This window comes from Leptonotus elevatus, chromosome 11, assembly GCF_054856555.1.
Source record: "Leptonotus elevatus isolate MCC_2025b chromosome 11, RoL_Lele_1.0, whole genome shotgun sequence".
NCBI lineage: Eukaryota > Metazoa > Chordata > Actinopteri > Syngnathiformes > Syngnathidae > Leptonotus > Leptonotus elevatus.
Window position 1 is genome coordinate 3,423,210 of NC_141249.1, and position 19,560 is coordinate 3,442,769.

General features: G+C 41.9%; 1 protein-coding gene across 4 annotated transcripts in view; it reads left to right on the top strand.

Moving 5' to 3' along the window:
- The window catches only part of LOC147165205 (glypican-5-like), a 62,708-nt gene that overhangs the window by 33,527 nt on the left and 9,621 nt on the right, over nt 1-19,560 (top strand). For all 4 annotated transcript variants that reach the window (XM_086089456.1, XM_086089457.1, XM_086089454.1 and 1 more), the window contains one exon: nt 645-774. In XM_086089456.1, the coding sequence (XP_085945582.1) occupies nt 645-774 (130 nt within the window). The remainder of the gene's footprint in view (nt 1-644; nt 775-19,560) is intronic.

Genomic DNA, 19,560 nt, shown 5'->3' on the forward strand with positions numbered 1-19,560 from the left:
GCACCTCCTCAGTCCAACCTCGCTTTCTGATAGTGTCATCTTTCTTGCAACTGTTACTATACTGCCGTGTTCTTGGCGCAAATCCATTGCCAATGTGGGGTAAATTAGGCGCAAATTTTCTCCCAGCTGTCAAACCTTGTGGCCGTGTTTGCGCTGGTATACCATTAGAGCAATATCCTTAGTGAATAGTACGTTAACAAGAAGCAAGATGCGGGTGCAGTCGTGGAACAGTGTTTGGTACTGTCAGCGGACGCAGTGCATTCTTAGTGGATTTGGCCCTCAGTGACCAGACATGTTTTCCTAGTTTAGTCACAGCCGAACAAAATGTTTTTGTGTATATCTCTCATGTGTTAATATACAATTGTAAAACTACACCTAAGGTAGGTGAAAAGAAATGTGCCGTAAGTGTTTGAAACAATGTCATGTTATTACATTAACAGTGATTGATAAGGTGTACTAAATAGTAAATACAATATCATTGGGGAGATATTGATGAAAGGGATGAGGTCAAATACATCAACGTCAGGCTTTCACTATAGTACTGTTGCTGTTATATTTTTGATGAAGGACTATCAATTAATCAAATCAAATGAAGTCAAATGAAAACACTTGTAAAATTCGCACTGATATTCATGTGTGTTTAGGAAGTTTTAGTGGAGCTTGGCTGGGCGCATGAAGCCACAAGAAAGGGTGGCGAAGAGGACGGAGGAAGTGCAGAAACAGACAGGGGCAGTGGAGACGACTGTGATGATGAAGATGGCTGTGAAGCATCTGGTGAGGTTTTTTTTCTCTCTCATTAACTTCACCAGAATTTTCACATTGATTTTACATTCTTACACATGAATTGACTTCAAGTTTGTCGATACTTCATCAAATGTATTATGAACAAGGAGGATATGTCATTGAAGCTCTCTTGCACATTTGTTTATAAACACCACCAATATACCTATTAATACTCAATACCAGAAAGGTACAGGAGGCAGGCATCTAAACTATGCAGTTTTGCAATTGTTAAAAAAAACAATATTCAACACAAACACAATACATTGAGAAGCCTTAATTTCCTTCCATATACAGTATAATTGCTTGATGTGTAAGTATTTTTGCACTATATTTTGCAGACTAAAACAACCCATTACATTATAGGACCACTCTATGTATCACAACAGCAGCCGTTTCTTCTTAACTTGAGGGCAGCTGTGCCCTCTTCACTGTCTTTTTACTTGGGGCTCCAATCCCTTACGCATTTATCAGATGCACCCTGAATACTTATCAGGGTCTGCTCTATTTGTCATCATGATGACATGAGGATGTCACAGTTGGTCTTACACACAGAGCAGCAGTTCAGCAGTTTCCTTTCACTAGCTTTCTGTCTTTGTTTTGTCATTTCTCATTTCCCTCACCTCAGGAATTCACAGAGATTAAAACGGATTGATTTTGTTCTACTCGGAGCAGCACGATCCTCTCCTCTACCCCCTCTTCTCCCCCCCTAGACGTGTTCTCTAAGTCAGTAATGTAAATGTAATCACAGCTTCGTCTCTCCTCTGTACTATTCTGTGTAGTCACACACTATTATATTGTTGTTACAAATGTAACATCACTGACTCATATTGCAGTCATGAATTACGTTTTATTCTGGAAAGTGACAATCTTTTTTTTCTTTTCTCAAAGTACTGGCTCATATATATTACAATATAGTATCACAAATCACAACAAATCTGTGCCTTTAACATTCAAAATGCATGTTTACGTGTGTACAAAGTTTTGAATCATTGTAACCGTAGTTACCAGCTGATCTTCACTCTCGTGGTTACCAATTTGATAATCATGAAAAAATTAAACTAGGAGAAAAACAAAGCAAGGCCGAATTTGTCCCATTTCTGGAAAATCATTAAATTAATTAATTTTAGACTTACACTTAATGTACTGTAAGATTATGGCCTATTTAATAAGAACTACACGAGAATATCTGCGGAACTATATTTAGTGCTATACTACACTTAATGCATCTTCCCTCTGTTATCAACCACTAAAGTACAGGTCTTCGTGTCAACCTTTGAAAAGTGTAAATGATAAATTTCAAGGGAAATGGCAATATTTTCCAGTGCTTTCCAGTTTGATTAACATTTCTAAGCATTCATGGCTGTTTGAATGGGACCAGAAATAACAATAAAATGTAGCGAGATCTAATCTACTCTAGTGACTATAAAAGTGAACGCTTTGGTTCAGATTAATTAATCAGTGCTATAAAATGAAACTGCCTTTTTTTCCAATCCATACACTCAGTAATATTGAGGTTGCAAACATGCTCGGAATAATATCAGTATGCTTATCTAGTCGTGCTGGATATCCAGACTTCCCCTGCCTAATGCGCTACATAGTCAATCATCAACTTGCCTCAACAAGCACAAGTAATAATGTCACGTATATTATGGTCATAATTTTCCCTCATTTCTGTCTATTTAACTGTCAAGGCTCTCTTTTTTTTAAACTGTATGCATCGGTGGGGATTTCTTTCTTTTGGTATTTTCGTAGTAGGGACGTGCGGTCATGATAGACAAGGTAGGTACTGCCTACCCCAGGCTGAAATGAAAGTTTAAACCGTTTGTTTTTTTCTATTTATTTTAATAATTTTTAATTTCAGAAAGCTTACACTACCTATAAGTTTAAAAGTGACATTTGGTGATTTTCATACCTCAATTAAAAATTAGTCATTACTTCGTCTGGCCTGCAGGCAAAAATGCTGCAAAAATTATCCTCCTGAAGGCACACCGCAACTATGCTTTTCCCAGCCCTGTCCGCGTAGCGATGTGTGTTCGCGCATGCGTAGTCAGTTTCCCAGTAGTAAAGTCCTTTACGCGAATAGGCAAATCGCTATGCAACCTTTTTACGTCGCTGTATTATTCCTATGCGAACGTACGTTCGCACAGTGCATTCATGAATTCAAAACACACTTAGTGCACAGCAAAGCGGTAAGATGACGCCACACTAGAGAATATAAAACTATTTTCACGCCTTTCTTTTGAGGGAAAACACCATCTTTTGAAGGATGGGAGACCAATGCTTAGCTACTGGATCTTTAGCAAAGTAAGGGACAAAGAATTATTTGTACTTTTCCCAAAGAATGGTGCAAAAGGAAAGATTGGCTTTGTGGATGTGCTTCGATTAACTGGCTGTTTCACTTTACATGGTGTTTGACATTGCTATTGTTAGCTTGATTTTGTGAGGAATTAGGCTGTTTTACAGGGAGATATTAACTTTATTACATTTTTTCCGGGCGTCCGGGCGGGTTTGAAATGGTCAGTTTTTCGTTGTGCGGCAAATAGGAGGCAGAGTGCACTGCAACGTTTACTGTGGCTGGCATACTGCGCACTGGCTGACGGTGGCCTAGAACTTTAGCTGAGTGGCAAGTGTTGAGCTGCCGCACCGGAGGCGATGGGTACGAACCCCGATCGAAGTAAAACTAATTAAAAAAATAAAATAAAGATTGCGGAGCAAAAAATGTAAGACTTCAAAAGAGAGTAATGTTTTTTGTTTTATTTTCTACCCATATGATTTTTTATTATTTTTTTATTTTATCATATGAGGCATATGATAAAATAGTTTGAATGTATGGCCTCTTGTATCTGAGTATCAGGTATCTCAAGGTCAGGCTGAGTGTCCTCTTTTTTTGGAAATACAAATATGGTCACCCTAGGATATGTTGTACACTCGCCTGCCGACATAAATTTGTAATTGGTGGGTGCGTCTCAATTTGTGACTGCATGCCTACCCAAACCTAGAGCTCACTGCACGTCACTGTTTCGTAGACTTTGCTCCATTAAAAGCGGGCGTAATGAGCGTTTGCGCCGTTGTGCGCCTTTGTGGGATGGAAAAAAGCGTGTTCCCAGCCATTCGTAGCAGCCTCATTGACTGTTTACATGCAGGCAATAACCCTTTTAAAAATCCATCCATCCATCCATTATCTACCGGAGTCGGGTCGCAGGGGCAGCAGCTTGAGCAGGGAAGCCCAGACCTCCCTTTCCCCAGCAACGTCAACCAGCTTCACCAACAGGATCCCAAGGCGTTCCCCGGCCAGCCGAGAGACATAGTCTCTCCAGCGTGTCCTGGTTTGTCTCACCGGCTGGAGGCCCCTCCAGCCGGTGGGACATGCCCGGAACACCTCTCCAGGGAGAAGCCGAGCCACCTCAACTGGTTCCCCGATGTGGAGGAGCAGCGGCTCGACTCTGAGCCCCTCCTGGATGACCGAGCATCTCACCCTCTCTCTCAGGAAGAGCCCGGACATCCTGCGGAGGTAACTGATTCAAGCCGCTTGTATCCGGGATCTTGTTCTTTCGACCCACAGCTCGTGACCATAGGTGAGGGCAGGGACCTAGATTGATCAGTAGATTGAGATCTTTGTCTTTCCACTCATCTCGTTCTTCACCACAACGGACCGATACAGAGTCCGCATCACTGTAGACACTACACCGATCCACCTGTTGATCTCCCGCTTGATCGTGCCCTCACTCGTGAACAAGACCCCAAGGTACTTGAACTCTTGGGGCAGGATCTCATCCCTGACCCGGAGAGGGCACTCCACCCCATTGTCTTGGATTTGGAAGTGCTTATTTTCATCCCAACCGCTTCACAGGTGGAGATTGTGGCTTGAAGAAGCCAACATCATCACATCATCTGCAAAAAGCAGAGATGCAATGCTGAGGCCACCAAACCAGACCCCTTCAACGCCTAGAAATTCTGTTGGAATTTAGATGTTTCTGGGGTTGGTGAAGGTTGGTGGCCCGGTGGGTGGTGTCTGGTCGGTGCTGGATTTCACTTTCCTTTCTTTTCTTTGGTCCTTCCTCGGGTCTCCTGATGGCGGTGTTCGGTTTAGGTGAACGGTATGGGATTTTTTTAAAAGGTTTTTGGTGAACTAACGAATACACACACACTCACACGCACGCACGCACGCACGCACGCACACCCACATACAAAATAAAAAAATAAAAAATAAAATACAAATAAAGCAATGAGCAATGATGATGACATTACCGAATGAACAATACTGAGCTCTTAAAAAATAAATAAAAAACAGGGGGCACGCGGCGGGGACACGGACAGGGGACCGCAGCACTGCTCTATACTGCGGTCTGCCCCAACCGATGGCACCCCCCACCCCCCCACACACAGTTGTGTGGTGCATTAAAATTGGAGGGGAGTTGTAGGGCGAAGACGGTGTTTCCACCCTACCCCACCCCCCCAAAGAAAGTGTGTTATGTGCCCTATATGTCTATAAAAGTGTATTGTGCAAACCTAGTGCAGTGAGTTAAGAGGAGCGACCAGCGGGGCCCCCCCACCAAACCACCAAACCCCCACCCACCCCACCGGGACCCCGGCGGGCATATGGGACCAGCCCGGCGGGGCGATAGGGCTCGCCCCCCGGATACTGGGGCCCGCCAGAGGTGCCAGGAGGTCCACCGGAGCGGGGCGGGCACAACACCAAATGGAGCGCCGAGACCCGGGCCACGGATTGAGCCCCCGGCCCAGGGGAGGGGAAGGAAGGCGGACAGGGGAGGGGGAAGGGAGGGGGGAAGGAGACGACAAGAAGGGCAAGGGGCAGCGGCAGGGCCGCAGAGAGAGGGGGAGAGGAGGAGGAAGGGTGACGAGGGAGAAGGGACAGGGAGGCGGAGGACGGGCGGGCAGAGGCGAGGAGGGAGAGGCAGCAAGGGGGAGGAAGGGGGAGGGGAGAGGGAACCACGGGGCACCCCGGCGGCCCACAGGCCCCGAACCGCGTCGCCGGACCCAGAGCGACGGACCGCGCCGGAGCAGCGCCGCCCCGGACACCAGGGAGAGCCCCGCAACGCAGCACCCCCCAAGAGACCCAGGGAACGGCCAAGACGCAGCCGCCACCCAGCAGCCAACAGAGGGGCAGGCCCGCCCACGCCCAGCCAGGGGGGGACAGCACCTATAGAATTAACCCACTGGCATGCAGTGAATCCGAATATTAACCCTTAGTGCCCATTGGAGGTGAATCTGCTCGATCCTGTTGGCAGCAGCTGGGTTCCTGACTATAAAAACACAACCATTAGTTACAAATTGCCAAATACAGAAACATCAATGTAAGTTATCGCGATGCGGTGGCACTCGCTAACAGGCAGAATTAAGTAACCAGGTTTAGGTTAAAATATTCAATATACGTAGACCATGTTTCTATAAATTTTGATATTTGGTTTTTATTTGAGGCAGATATTTTTTCCATTAAAATGTGATTTATGAGGAGGTTAGACCATTGGTCGATATTCAGAGTTTGTTTATTTTTCCAGTTAACAAGATTTTTTGTTTGCGATAGTAAGGGCTACAAGTGTAGATTGAAATTGTTTATGTGGTAAGTCAGTTGTTGTTAAGTCATCTAGCAAACACAAGTTTGGAGAGAACGGTATCCTACAGTCCAAGATCGCGGAAAGTTTTTCTAAGATTTTAGTCCAGAAATACATAACCGGAGTACATAACCATAAAGCATGAAAATAAGTGTCTGTAGTGTTTTGTAAACACTGGAGACAAATGTCGGAGTCTGAGAGTCCCATTTTCTTCATCATATATTGAGTAATGTATGTTCTATGAATAATTTTATATTGGATAAGTTGTAAATTTGTGTGTTTTGTCATTTTAAAAACGTTTTCACAAACTTGAATCCAAAAGTCAGATTCCGGAGCTATAGACAAGTCTGTTTCCCATTTCGAGATGGGTAAAGACGTTTTATCAGTATATGAAAGTAAGTTTTTTTGTTGTTGTCGGAGAAAGCTTGCTAATATCTTTAGCTAAAACAGGCGGTTGGAGCGTACCCCGAAGTGTTAGAATTAGTTTCTTTATCTTTATCTTTTTCTTTATCATACTTAACTTGCAGATAATGTTTTTTATTTTGTATTTTTGGAGCAAGGATGTATATGATATAAACATATTATCTGAGAAGAGATGGTGGAGATGTGTTATTCCTTTCTGCTCCCACACACCTAAATAAAACGATTGGTTGTTAAGTTGAAAGTCGGGGTTATGCCAAAGGGGAGAAAGCCCACAGGGCTCCACTTGGGCTTTTGTAATTTCTAGTGCCTTCCACCAGGCAGTCAGGGTGGCGGAAATCATTGGGTTTTTAAAACGATTATGTCGCTTAATCGATGTTGTAATAAAGAGTAAATCTAGAAGTCTGAGGTTATTACAATCCTTCTGTTCTAGTTCCAGCCAACAGTTAGTATCTCTGTTGGGTAGTGCCCAAAAAAGGTTATATTGTAGCTGGTAAGCTATATAGTAGTGCATACAATTTGGTGCCTCTAGATCTCCTTTGGATTTATTTTTCTGAAGAGTAGATAGACTAATCTTTGCTTTTTTTTTATTCCAGTAAAATTTTGTAACGGCTGAGTCCAACAACTGGAACCAGTTAGCCGTAGGTTTAAATGGAATCATTGAGAAAAAATTGTTTATTTTGGGTAAAACTTTCATTTTAATAGTGGCTATTCGTCCTATTAGAGAAATAGGAAGATTATTCCAGCGCTCCAAGTCACTATAAATGCTATCCAGAAGTGGAGTAAAGTTTAAATGAATTAAATGAGTTAATTTAGGTGAGATTTTTATGCCTAAGTATTTTAAATTACCTATAGGAAATTAGTAGTGTGGGTCCTGGCTTGCAGGGTTCCATGAATTTTCTGTAATAGGTAGAAGTGTTGATTTTGTCCAGTTAATAGAATAATCCGATAACTGTGAGAATTTAGTTATTAAGTTAAATACTTCCCCTAACGAAATAGCAGGCTTTTCTAAATAAAGTAAAATATCATCGCCATATAGAATAATTTTATGTTCTGTTACCCCAGAGTGAATTCCTTGAATCCTTCTTTCCTGGCGTATGGCTAATGCAAGCGGTTCAATAAATATTGCAAATAATAAAGTGGACAGTGGGCATCCCTGTCTTGTGCCTCTCTGTAGAGTAAAACTCTGAGATATAATCCCATTAATAGTAACTGTAGCTTTAGGAGAATCATATAATACTGACACCCAGTGAATAAATGACTTCCCAAAGCCAAATTTATTTAAAACAGCAAAGAGGAAGGACCAGTTAACTTTGTCGAAAGCTTTTTCTGCATCCAATGATATAATAACTGCCTTTTTATCATGCCGCTGTGACATGCTAATAAGGTTAAAGAGCCTCCTAATATTATTAGTAGAGTGACGATCTTTAATAAAGCCTATTTGGTCGCTATGAATGATTGTCGGGATTACTGTTTCTAGTCTAGATGTGAAAGCCTTAGTGATAATATCAGTGTTAATTTGTGAAATCGGACGGTAACTTGATGGAAGGGTGGGGTCTTTTTCTGGCTTTAATAAAAGTTTAATTGCTGCTGTATTCATGTGTCGGCGTATGTGACCATTAGTTTTAATTTCTGTTACTACTCTTAAGAATAGTGGAGCAAGCATTAACCAGAAGTGCTTAAAGATATATAGCCGGATAACCACCCGGGCCAGGTGCTTTGCCATTTGGCATACTATCTAGAGCACTGTACAACTCGTTTATAGTAAGTGGCGCATCTAACATATCTTTATATTCAGTAGTTAACTGAGGTATATTTAAGCTACTGAGGAATGCCTCAATATGCTCAGGGTTAGGCTTGTTAGTTTCTGAGTATAGGTTGTGATAATAGTTATAAAAAATTTGATTAATTTCTTCTGGTGATTGTGTACATTCACCAGTTGTCCCTTTAATAGCCGTTATAAGCGATTTTTCCCGATTGCGTTGAAGTTGGTTTGCAAGAAATTTACCTGATTTGTTATTATATTCAAAGTTGTTGTATCTCAATTGTTGTATTATAAACTCTGTCTTTTTAGTTAGCATATCGTCTAACTGTATTTTTGTATTTTGTAAGCCAGTCCATATTTTGTTATTTGGGTTTATTGCGTACTCATCCGTCAGTTGTTTAATTTTATCTTCCAAGTCTTTTTCTAATTTCTTTTTATAAGATGAATATGATATAATTTTACCTCTAATTACTGCTTTCCCAGCTTCCCAGAGAAGAGATGGAGATAGGTCTGGAGAGTCATTTATTTCCAAAAAGTCTGCCCACTCTTTTCTTATAATTTTGTCAAATTCTGCGTCGTTTAGCAGTGAGATGTTAAAACGCCATGTCGGTGGTGGTTTAAAGGTATAATCAACTTGTAGGGAAAGGGAGACTGGTGCATGGTCGCTAATAATAATAGGATGTATTTTTGTAACAGTTTTATTAGCAATAGAGTTATTTGTAAGAAAAAAAAAAATTCTTGAAAAAGACCAGTGCACAGCGGAAAATAAGGTAAATTCCTTCTTATTTGGGTTTTTAAGTCTCCAGCTGTCGACGAGGCCAAAATCATCCATATATTCCCCTATTACTTTAGTAGATTGTAATCGCCTTATACATGTTGTATTATTAGAACGATCTATTAATGGATTTAAGACTGTGTTAAAGTATTTTCCAATAATAATAGTAGAGTTCGCTAATTCAAACAGCTTAGAGAAAAATTCATGGAAAAATGCCGGATCATCATTATTAGGGGCATATAAATTACCAAATGTATATATTTTATTAAATATAGTCACCTGAATAATAATGCATCGGCCCTCTGGGTCTGTTATTGTATTATTTAGAGTAAAGAGTAAATTCTTATGTATGAGTATACAGACTCCTCTTTGTCTACTGTTATAAGGGGCAGAGTACGCTTGGCTAAAATTCTTATCAATAAGTAATTTTTCTTCAGATTTTTGTAGGTGGGTTTCTTGTAGGAGGCAAATATCTGCTTTTAATTTTAAGAGATGGTCTAAAGTTTTTATTCTTTTTGCCTGTGAGCGAGCGGCACAAACATTCCAGGAAACCAGAACTAATTAATGCATACAAACAATATAGACTCAGTTCTGTGTATATATCTGTATAGGCCATTTGTCAATACTGGCATGTTATAGGATAGAATCAAAGTGGTTAGTTGATTTATGTAATTTGTGTAAAATATGAGGTAACGTGTAAGTAAATATAACAGTGAAAAAATGGGTAGGGAGGTGAAAGTGAAGGAAATTAGCAGGGGATTAAACATGTAACAATACACCAGTAACTGGTAACCTAAGCGAGACTTTTTTGTTTAAATATACTTTAGATATAGTTGTGTATTAATATTATATTTATAATATAGCCTAAACATAATGAGTATTCATATTTTTGGTTTTATAACCACATATACAGTATATGTATACATCTAATAATCAAACTAAGTTTAGTTCCACCAATGCCAATTAGACAGCCAGGGAGTGGAGTTGGGGTTCCGGAATAGTTGGCCATCGATATATAACTTATCAACGGCTATCGTAGTCCGTTTACCCTCCTGCCTATTTTGTCTCATTATAGGAAACAGTACCTTTCGCAGCTCATTAATCTCTCTCGGGAATTGATCATTCATTCCAAATAAGGTCCCTTTAAGCTCCCGTCCTTTACTTTTAACAAATTCTTTCTGTTTAAAATGCTCAAACTTGGCGATAATAGGACGGGGTTTGTTGCCCCTATGGGCTCCAAGCCGATGTACCCGGTGAAAAGAGATGTTATTTACCGTCTCCTGAGGAATTTTGAACGACGTCGTCATAATTTTTTTTATCTCAACCTCTGGATTGTCAGAGGTATTCTCGGATATGCCTGAGAATATTAAATTCTCCCGCATGCTACGGGATTGGACATCCAGAACAGTTTATTTTAGCGTTTTATTCTCCTTTTTAATAGTTTCCAACTCGGCTGAAACAGCCGCGAGTGAAGAGCATAACTCGGCATTATCCCGTTGGAGGTCACTTACCTGTTGGCTGACGAATTCCAGGCTTACCTTTAATTCTTTGACGTCCTCGCGGATGAGGCAGAGGACATCTAGTTTTTTATTTATGGACTCCAGCATACTGACCGAAACGTCCGTAGTGGTTATGTCGTCCGTGTCCGTCGCTGAGTCATTTTTCCTCTTCTTCGAAGGTTTCTTGACGGAAGGATCCTCCATCGCGCAGCTGTAAAAATATCCGTCGATGAAACGTTCAAGGTCCTCCACGCTGGGTGGTATTCCAAATCTGCCGGATGAAAGAGAGAAGAGAAAAGCCAAGATATATGATGGTTAAATTTGGATTAGTTTAGCATAATAGAGCTAGTTCTATTTTAGCGGCAGGGCGCCGCCATGTTAGGGGTTTCCCGGTCTCGCTGTAGGTCTCGCGATAGTCAGAACATCTCGCAATATCTCTCTCCTCAGTCTTGAGTGCTACTTTTACCGCCAGGAGTTCACGGTCGCCAACCCAGTAGTTGCGCTCGGCCTTGGAGAGCCGCCTAGACAGAACTGCGCAGGGATGGACCTTGCTATCCACCTGACAGCGTTGTGATAGGACGGCCCCAATACCGACGTTGGAGGCGTCAACCTCCACCACAAACTGGCGCTTGGGGTCCGGAACCTTGAGTATCGGGGCCTCAGTGAAATGTTGCTTGAGAGCATTGAAAGCGGTATCAGCCTCAGGGGTCCAGCGGAATCGCACGTGTTAGGTGGTCAAGGCATGCAATGGGGCGGCGATGGAACTGAGTGCCGCATAAAGCGATGGTAAAAATTGGCGAAACCCAGGAACCGTTGGACTTTATTCCGTGTTTCCGGGTTGGGCCAGTCCCCTACAGTGCTGATCTTGCCAGGCTCCATCTCTACCCTTCCTGGTGTTACCACGAAACCCAAGAAGGAGATAGTGTTCGCGTGAAACAGACTCTTCTCTGCCTTCACATACAGCTTGTGATCTAGTAATTGTTGGACTTGCGTCACGTGCTGCCGGTGGGTCGCCAGTTCTGGGGAGTATATCAAAATGTCATCCAAGTATACATACACAAAGTATTCAATGAAATCTTTTAGTACGTCATTTATAATGGCCTGGAAAACTGCGGGAGCGTTAGTGAGACCAAATGGCATGACTAGATACTCGTAGTGGCACCGGGGAGTGTTGAAACCGGTTTTCCACCCGTCTCCCTCTCTAATCCAGATGAGATGATAGGCATCCCGGTGGTCCAGCTTTGTGAAGATCTTGGCTTGTTGCAGTTGGTCGAATACAGATGACATCAGGGCAGGGGGTAGCGATTCTTGGTGGTGATATCATTCAGTGGGCTGTAGTTGACACATGGTCGTAGAGAGCCGTCCTTCTTGCCTACGAAGAAGAATACGGCCCCCACCGGAGACAAGGACGGCCGTAAGAGTCTGGTTTTCAAGGATGCGTCAATATAGTCGTTCAGGGCTTTGCGCACGGGCCCCGAGATGGAGTACAATCTACCCTTGGGAATGGTAGACCCTGGGATCAGGTCGATGGGGTAGTCATAGGGTTGATGTGGTGGAATAGCCATGGCCTTGGTTTTGCTGAAGACGTCACAGAGGTGATGATAGCAGGAGGGAACTGTGTTCAGTTCCGGGTACTCGTCACCTGTAAACATGGTTCACTACAGCCGAGGGTGCACGTGTCGCCAGCTGGTCCAGTCCATGATCCACGCAGTCCTCTCCCCAGAGTGCCAGTCTATGCGTGGGTTGTGCAAACGCAACCAGGGATGTCCCAGAACCAAGGTGTGAGACGGGAATCGGAAAACGTGGACTCAAAGGCATTCTGTGTGTTGTCCTATACGCGCTTTGAGAGGCTCAGTGAGATGGGAAATGACACGTTCCAGCCACTTTCAACTGCCAGGGTGCAAAACTGGATGGCAGAGTCACTGACGGACTCCCTGCCTTGCCGAAGATTGCTCAGCTCTTGAGCCTTCTGATGTCAGCCTGCTGACGGGGTCAAAGACCCGGCGAAGGGCTGTACGAAAGTCGGAGGCGGTCTGGCAGGTCGGAGAGTTCCTTGTCCATTCCGCGGTGGCCCATGCGTTGGCTCACCCAGACAGGTGAGAAATCATGAAGGCCACACGAGAACAATCCGTGGGGAAGACCTGTGAGGAATGTTCAAAGTGGATATCGCAGTCGGTCAGGAAGGCCTGACATTGTCCGGGCTCTACGGAGTAGCGTTCCGGGGAAGCCAGCCTCAAGCCCAGTCCAGCAAGCGAGGAAGTCGGAGCAGAGGGTCCAGCCAGTGGTTCTGGTCGTGCGCCGGGTACAGTGGAGCCACGCAGATGACTCACCAGTTCCTGTACTTGCCCAGAAATCTCGCCCATTTGGGTGGCCATGGCGTACTGGAACTCCTACTGGTGTGACAGGTGTGCCTCCTGATTCCGCAGCGCGGTTTCCAGCTTCCCTGCTGGGTCCAATCTGGCTGAAGTGTGCTGACACAATGAGGAAGGAAGGACCCAGGCGCAGGGAGCAGGTTGGCCTCAACGGCTGCAGTTTATTCACAAACAAAAAAACGCTGAACACAACGCTGAACACAAATTGCTCCAAACTGAAGAAGAAACAGGGCACTCAAAAAAAGGAACAGCTAAAGGCGTTCCACTCAGAAAGGAAAAAGGCACAAAAACGAAGCACAAGAGCAAAGCAAACAAGGGCTGTGGAACAAGGGCTGTGGATCAAGGGCCGTGGATCAAGGGCCGTGGATCAAGGGCCGTGGATCAAGGGCCGTGGATCAAGGGCCGTGGATCAAGGGCCGTGGGAATGGTTCCATGCACGGGGTGTGACACTTCAGCATTGGGAGGTGGTTGATGCAGTCTATTTATTAGGTGGGTAATTGGAGACAGGTGGATGCAATCATGAACTGGAACCGGGAGTGAGCAGCGCAGGAGAAAGGGCAAGTGACCTGAAGTGAGAGTGGTGGTTAGTTCTTTCAAAATAAAACCGGAAATGGATGGACAAAATAAGAGCAACACAGGCCCGCTTACTGTGGCGTGACACTTTTGTCACATTTATTAATTAAATAGGATGACAGCCACCACATACCCGCACGGCGCACATCAACCTGACTGCCTGCACCTCCATCAAATGCACCAAAATCGCGTTAGATCACCTGCACTTCAAACTACATCTCCTTTTAGGCAATCTAGAATTGTGTCTACTTTTTGTGACCAAATTGCTGATGCGCTATGGGTGCGGCAGCCATTTACGCTGGAACGCCTAGGGAGGCATTGAGTCAAAATCTATCAAATGTATTTACTGTTGGACCATCATAACATTTTCTTTATGTGACCAAATGCATTTGAGACATAACATCCATAAGTTATCAATAAACTTACTTGTCACAGACCACACTGAATGGCAAATAATTTATCACACACATTTTTTAAATCAAATTTCCCACTCTGGTAATACATCTTTATTTAAACAAGAAAATATCACAAAGAGCAAACAATAAAATAACTAAACTTTGGCTGATGCCTCAGAAGATGAATTGTAAGTTCAATGTGATCTTCAAAGGCTGATTTCATCTGTTGAGAGGTAAAACGTCCTAAACTTTTAAAGGGTTCAAATCTCGGATGATGGCCTTATCTGCAATTGGAATTGACTTTCCACTGATATTTTAGCAGTTCTTCAAAATTTTGGGTCAATATATTTTTCCTAAGATACTGGTTGTTATGGACATGAAAGATGCAAGGTTCAAAACTTTAAACCCGTTTTTTTCTCAAAACATTAAACTTGCTCTAATTTTTTAGGTACACCCATGTATTATATGTCATTTTTAACTGAATTACCGGTAACTGTAGAATTCCAGTATATGAATATCTAAATTTGGATTTTTTGACACATGAGGAGACTTTTGTCAGAGTCACATATTAATCAAGCCACATGGCAAAAAATAAAATAAAAATAAGATAAAAAAATGTTGGTTGTTGCCTTATATTCATTTGTCACTTTTGTGTTCTGGACAACTTGCAGCCGGCTTAAAGGAAAATCTGGTCCACCCTCTGATCTTAGGAAGGAGGCAGCAGTGCACCATGAACATTGTGATGACAATTACGATGCTGCAATTGAGTTGCTGCTAATAACAGTTGGCAGAAAAGATGTGTGGTGATGAATGCTCATATGTTAAAGTTGCGAAACTTAACGTGGTTCCAGCCAATGTATGGGGGACACTTGGTGGCCCGACGCTGTGCTATACTGGCCCAGAGCTACCGTAAACGGATGCTGGACCCCCACCCCCCCCTTTTTTTTTAACATCCACAACAATCAGTGTTACAGGAGTGATGACTTAGCAAAAATGATCAGCTCTGCAACAAGGCTGTTTTCGATAATCCAAATTGGTCCAAATATTGTCAACATCAATTGCTCACTTGAGGAAGTTGCAAAAACACAAAAATAAAGTGAATATCCTACATCTTGGACATTTCTGTTGAAAGACGTAATCAACATCAACATGATTGCTCGGGTCCAAATCTCCACCTTTGGGCAAATTCATACCTTCTATTGAATATAGCGTTTATACCATGCACCCCTAACAAGAATCTTGGAGTAAAATTACAACTCTCAGAAGATGTTAAATTTTACTAGCCTGACATGCATCAATGCAATATTGTAGATTTGTAGTGACACATGGGCTTGACTAGAATTTATTTATTTTTGAAACATTTCATTTTATTCATTGCCTCTTTCGTACCTCTTTCTCATGTTGCCCTTTTCAATTCTTTTTTTTCTGTCCACTACTAGATGAGGTATCATCTGTAGCTACCTCCTGCTCTATTCGTAGGCGTGTGCGTGTGCGTGTGCGTGTGCATGCGTGTGTGTGTGTGTGTGTGTGTGTGTGTGTGTGTGTGTGTGTGTGTGTGTGTGTGTACTTCCTCCCAGTGGAACTGAGGCTCATGTAATGAAATGCTCATTACTGATTCAGCTAGAAATGCTAGGGATACATTTACAAAACTACTCACACTACACAAGGATGCACACACGCGCACACACAAACCCATATGCTATACTATCCAGACACCTTTCAAGGTCATCTTTTAAGTGTGTGTTTGTGAGCATTGTGTATGTGTGAGTTTGAGAGACAGCAAGAGAATACTCATTATATTTGCAGCAAAATCCAGACATAATTGGGCCTCATTTGAGAGCTTTGTACAAAACACCACATTCATTTGATATTAGACATAAATGGATTTTTGCACTCATTCATGCACACAGTTAACAGACACCACAGATATCAGTTGTCATTTTGATTTTCTCTCCTCAGATCAATCTTACCTGACATCCACTGACCAATTCATCAACTAGAATGACATGCAGTAGAGCTCTGTGCCAAATCTTTATTTGAATCAGCACTGAATCATGTCTTCATTCTGTATGAAGTGTGTCCCAAAAAGTATATTCTAAATCCAAGCAACAAGTAATCATCTAGTGTTTGAGAAAAAGGGGTTGAAGAATTCCCACAGAGCCAAATTGGATGAGTGAGTAGATCCCGTGGGGGACACGGTCAAACACCTTGAAGTCCACAAAGCACACGACTGGTTGGGCAAACTCCCATGCAACTTCAAGGATCCTGCCTGGAGTGTAGAGTTGGTCCAGTGTTCCACAGCCAGGACAATAACCTCACTGCTCCTATGGAATCTGAGATTCAACTTCAGATGAGTCCTCTCCAGCACCCTGAATGGCTCATGCCCCACTTGGAACACACACTTAAAAGGAGGACAACCCCCTCGGTCTGCCAATCCAGATGTGCTGTCCCTGATGTCCACCCAATGCTGTAATAGTGTGTCAACTAGGGAAGCCCCACAGTGTCCAGACACTTAACAGTAGGACTTTTGGGGTTCCTCCTGATTATGGCCTACCTGATACTAAAGATCAGGATCGTTATCAGGCATGCTGATGAGCTGATTATATGAATCAGGTGTGCTAGTGGGCGGAAACATCTCAAACCTGCAGGACTCCGGACCTCGAGGACCGGAATTTGTGAACCCTTGCCTACCAGGTCTTAGGCATGTGGGCTTAACCATTAGCATATATGTGGTGGTGTTGTTATCTTTAAAACAGCAAATATATTTGTGTATTTGCTTTGTCCTCTGCAAAGATCAACTAATATCACCGCTGTACTGTGAAGCAGAGACAGGAGCCAAGCCTTAAGTACAATATATCCAAATGTTAATGTCTTATAGAGCCCCCAGGTGGCCAAGGTACGCACACGAGAATGAGCATCACAATTAAAGGAAGAGGGTGTGACAAAAAAATGTACCCGTTTTTTCAATTCAACTTCATTATGTCAAGGATGCATGTTTTTGTAATATTAAGAGTGCTGAAACAGGAAAAGCACCACTTACTATAAACGAGTTGTACAGTGCTCTAGATAGTATGCCAAATGGCAAAGCACCCGGCCCGGATGGTTATCCGGCTATATTTTTAAAGCACTTCTGGTCAATGCTTGCTCCACTATTCTTAAGAGTAGTAACAGAAATTAAAACTAATGGTCACATACGCCGACACATGAATACAGCAGCAATTAAACTTTTATTAAAGCCAGAAAAAGACCCCACCCTTCCATCAAGTTACCGTCCGATTTCACTAATTAACACTGATATTAAAATTATCACTAAGGCTTTTACATCTAGATTAGAAACAGTAATCCCGACAATCATTCATAGCGACCAAACAGGCTTTATTAAAGAGCGTCACTCTACTAATAATATTAGAAGGCTCTTTAACCTTATTAGTATGTCACAGCGGCATGATAAAAAGGCAGTTATTATATCATTGGATGCAGAAAAAGCTTTTGATAAAGTTAACTGGTCCTTCCTCTTTGCTGTTTTAAATAAATTTGGCTTTGGGAAGTCATTTATTCACTGGGTGTCAGTATTATATGATTCTCCTAAAGCTACTGTTACTACTAATGGGATTATATCTAAGAGTTTTACTCTACAGAGAGGCACAAGACAGGGATGACCACTGTCGCCTTTATTATTTGCAATATTTATTGAACCGCTTGCATTAGCCATACGCCAGGAAAGAATGATTCAAGGAATTCACTCTGGGGTAACAGAACATAAAATTAATCTATATGGCGATGATATTTTACTTTATTTAGAAAAGCCTGCTATTTCGTTAGGGGAAGTATTTAACTTAATAACTAAATTCTCACAGTTATCAGACTATTCTATTAACTGGACAAAATCAACACTTCTACCTATTACAGAAAATTCATGGAACCCTGCAAGCCAGGACCCATACTACTCATTTCCTATAGGTAATTTAAAATACTTAGGCATAAAAATCTCACCTAAATTAACTGATTTAGTTAATTTAAATTTCACTCCACTTCTGGATAGCATTTATAGTGACTTGAAGCGCTGGAATAATCTTCCTATTTCTCTAATAGGACGAATAGCCACTATTAAAATGAAAGTTTTACCCAAAATAAACTATTTTTTCTCAATGATTCCATTTAAACCTACGGCTAACTGGTTCCAGTTGTTGGACTCAGCCGTTACAAAATTTTACTGGAAAAAAAGAAAGAAGCAAAGATTAGTCTATCTACTCTTCAGAAAAATAAATCCAAAGGAGGTCTAGAGGCACCAAATTTTATGCACTATTATATAGCCAACCAGCTACAATATATTATTTTATGGGCACAACCCAATAGAGATACTAACTGTTGGCTGGAACTAGAACAGAAGGATTGTAATAACCTCAGACTCCTAGATTTACTCTTTATTACAACATCGATTAAGCGACATAACTGCTTTAAAAATCCAATGATTTCCGCCACCCTGACTGCCTGGTGGAAGGCACTAGAAATGACAAAAGCCCAAGTGGAGCCCAGCGGGCTTTCTCCCCTATGGCATAACCCCGACTTTCAAATTAACAACCAATCGTTTTATTTGAATGTGTGGGAGCAGAAAGGAATTACACATCTCCACCATCTCTTCTCAGATAATATGTTTATATCATATACATCCTTGCTCCAAAAATATAAAATAAAAAACGGAAACTTTTTACATTATTTGCAAGTTAAAAGTATGATAAAGAAACAAATTCCAACACTCCAGGGTACGCTCCAACCGCCTGTTTTAGCTAAAGATATTACCAAGCTTTCTCCGACAACAACAAAAAAACTCTCAAAAATATATAAGTTACTTTCATATACTGATAAAACGTCTTTACCCATCTCAAAATGGGAAACAGACTTGTCTATAGCTCCGGAATCTGTCTTTTGGATTCAAGTTTGTGAAAATGTTTTTAAAATGACAAAACACACAAATTTACAACTTATCCAATATAAAATTATTCACAGAACATACATTACTCAATATATGATGAAGAAAATGGGACTCTCAGACTCCGACATTTGTCTCCAGTGTTTACAAAACACTACAGACACTTATTTTCATGCTTTATGGTTATGTACTCCGGTTATGTGTTTCTGGACTAAAGTCTTAGAAAAACTTTCCGCTGTCTTGGACTGTAGGATACCGTTCTCTCCAAACTTGTGTTTGCTAGGTGACTTAACAACAATTGACTTACCACATAAACAATTTCAATCTATACTTGTAGCCCTTACTATCGCAAAAAAAACAATTCTTGTTAACTGGAAAAATAAACAAACTTTGAATATCGACCAATGGTCTAACCTCCTCATAAATCATATTTTAATGGAAAAAATATCTGCCTCAAATAAAAACCAAATGTCAA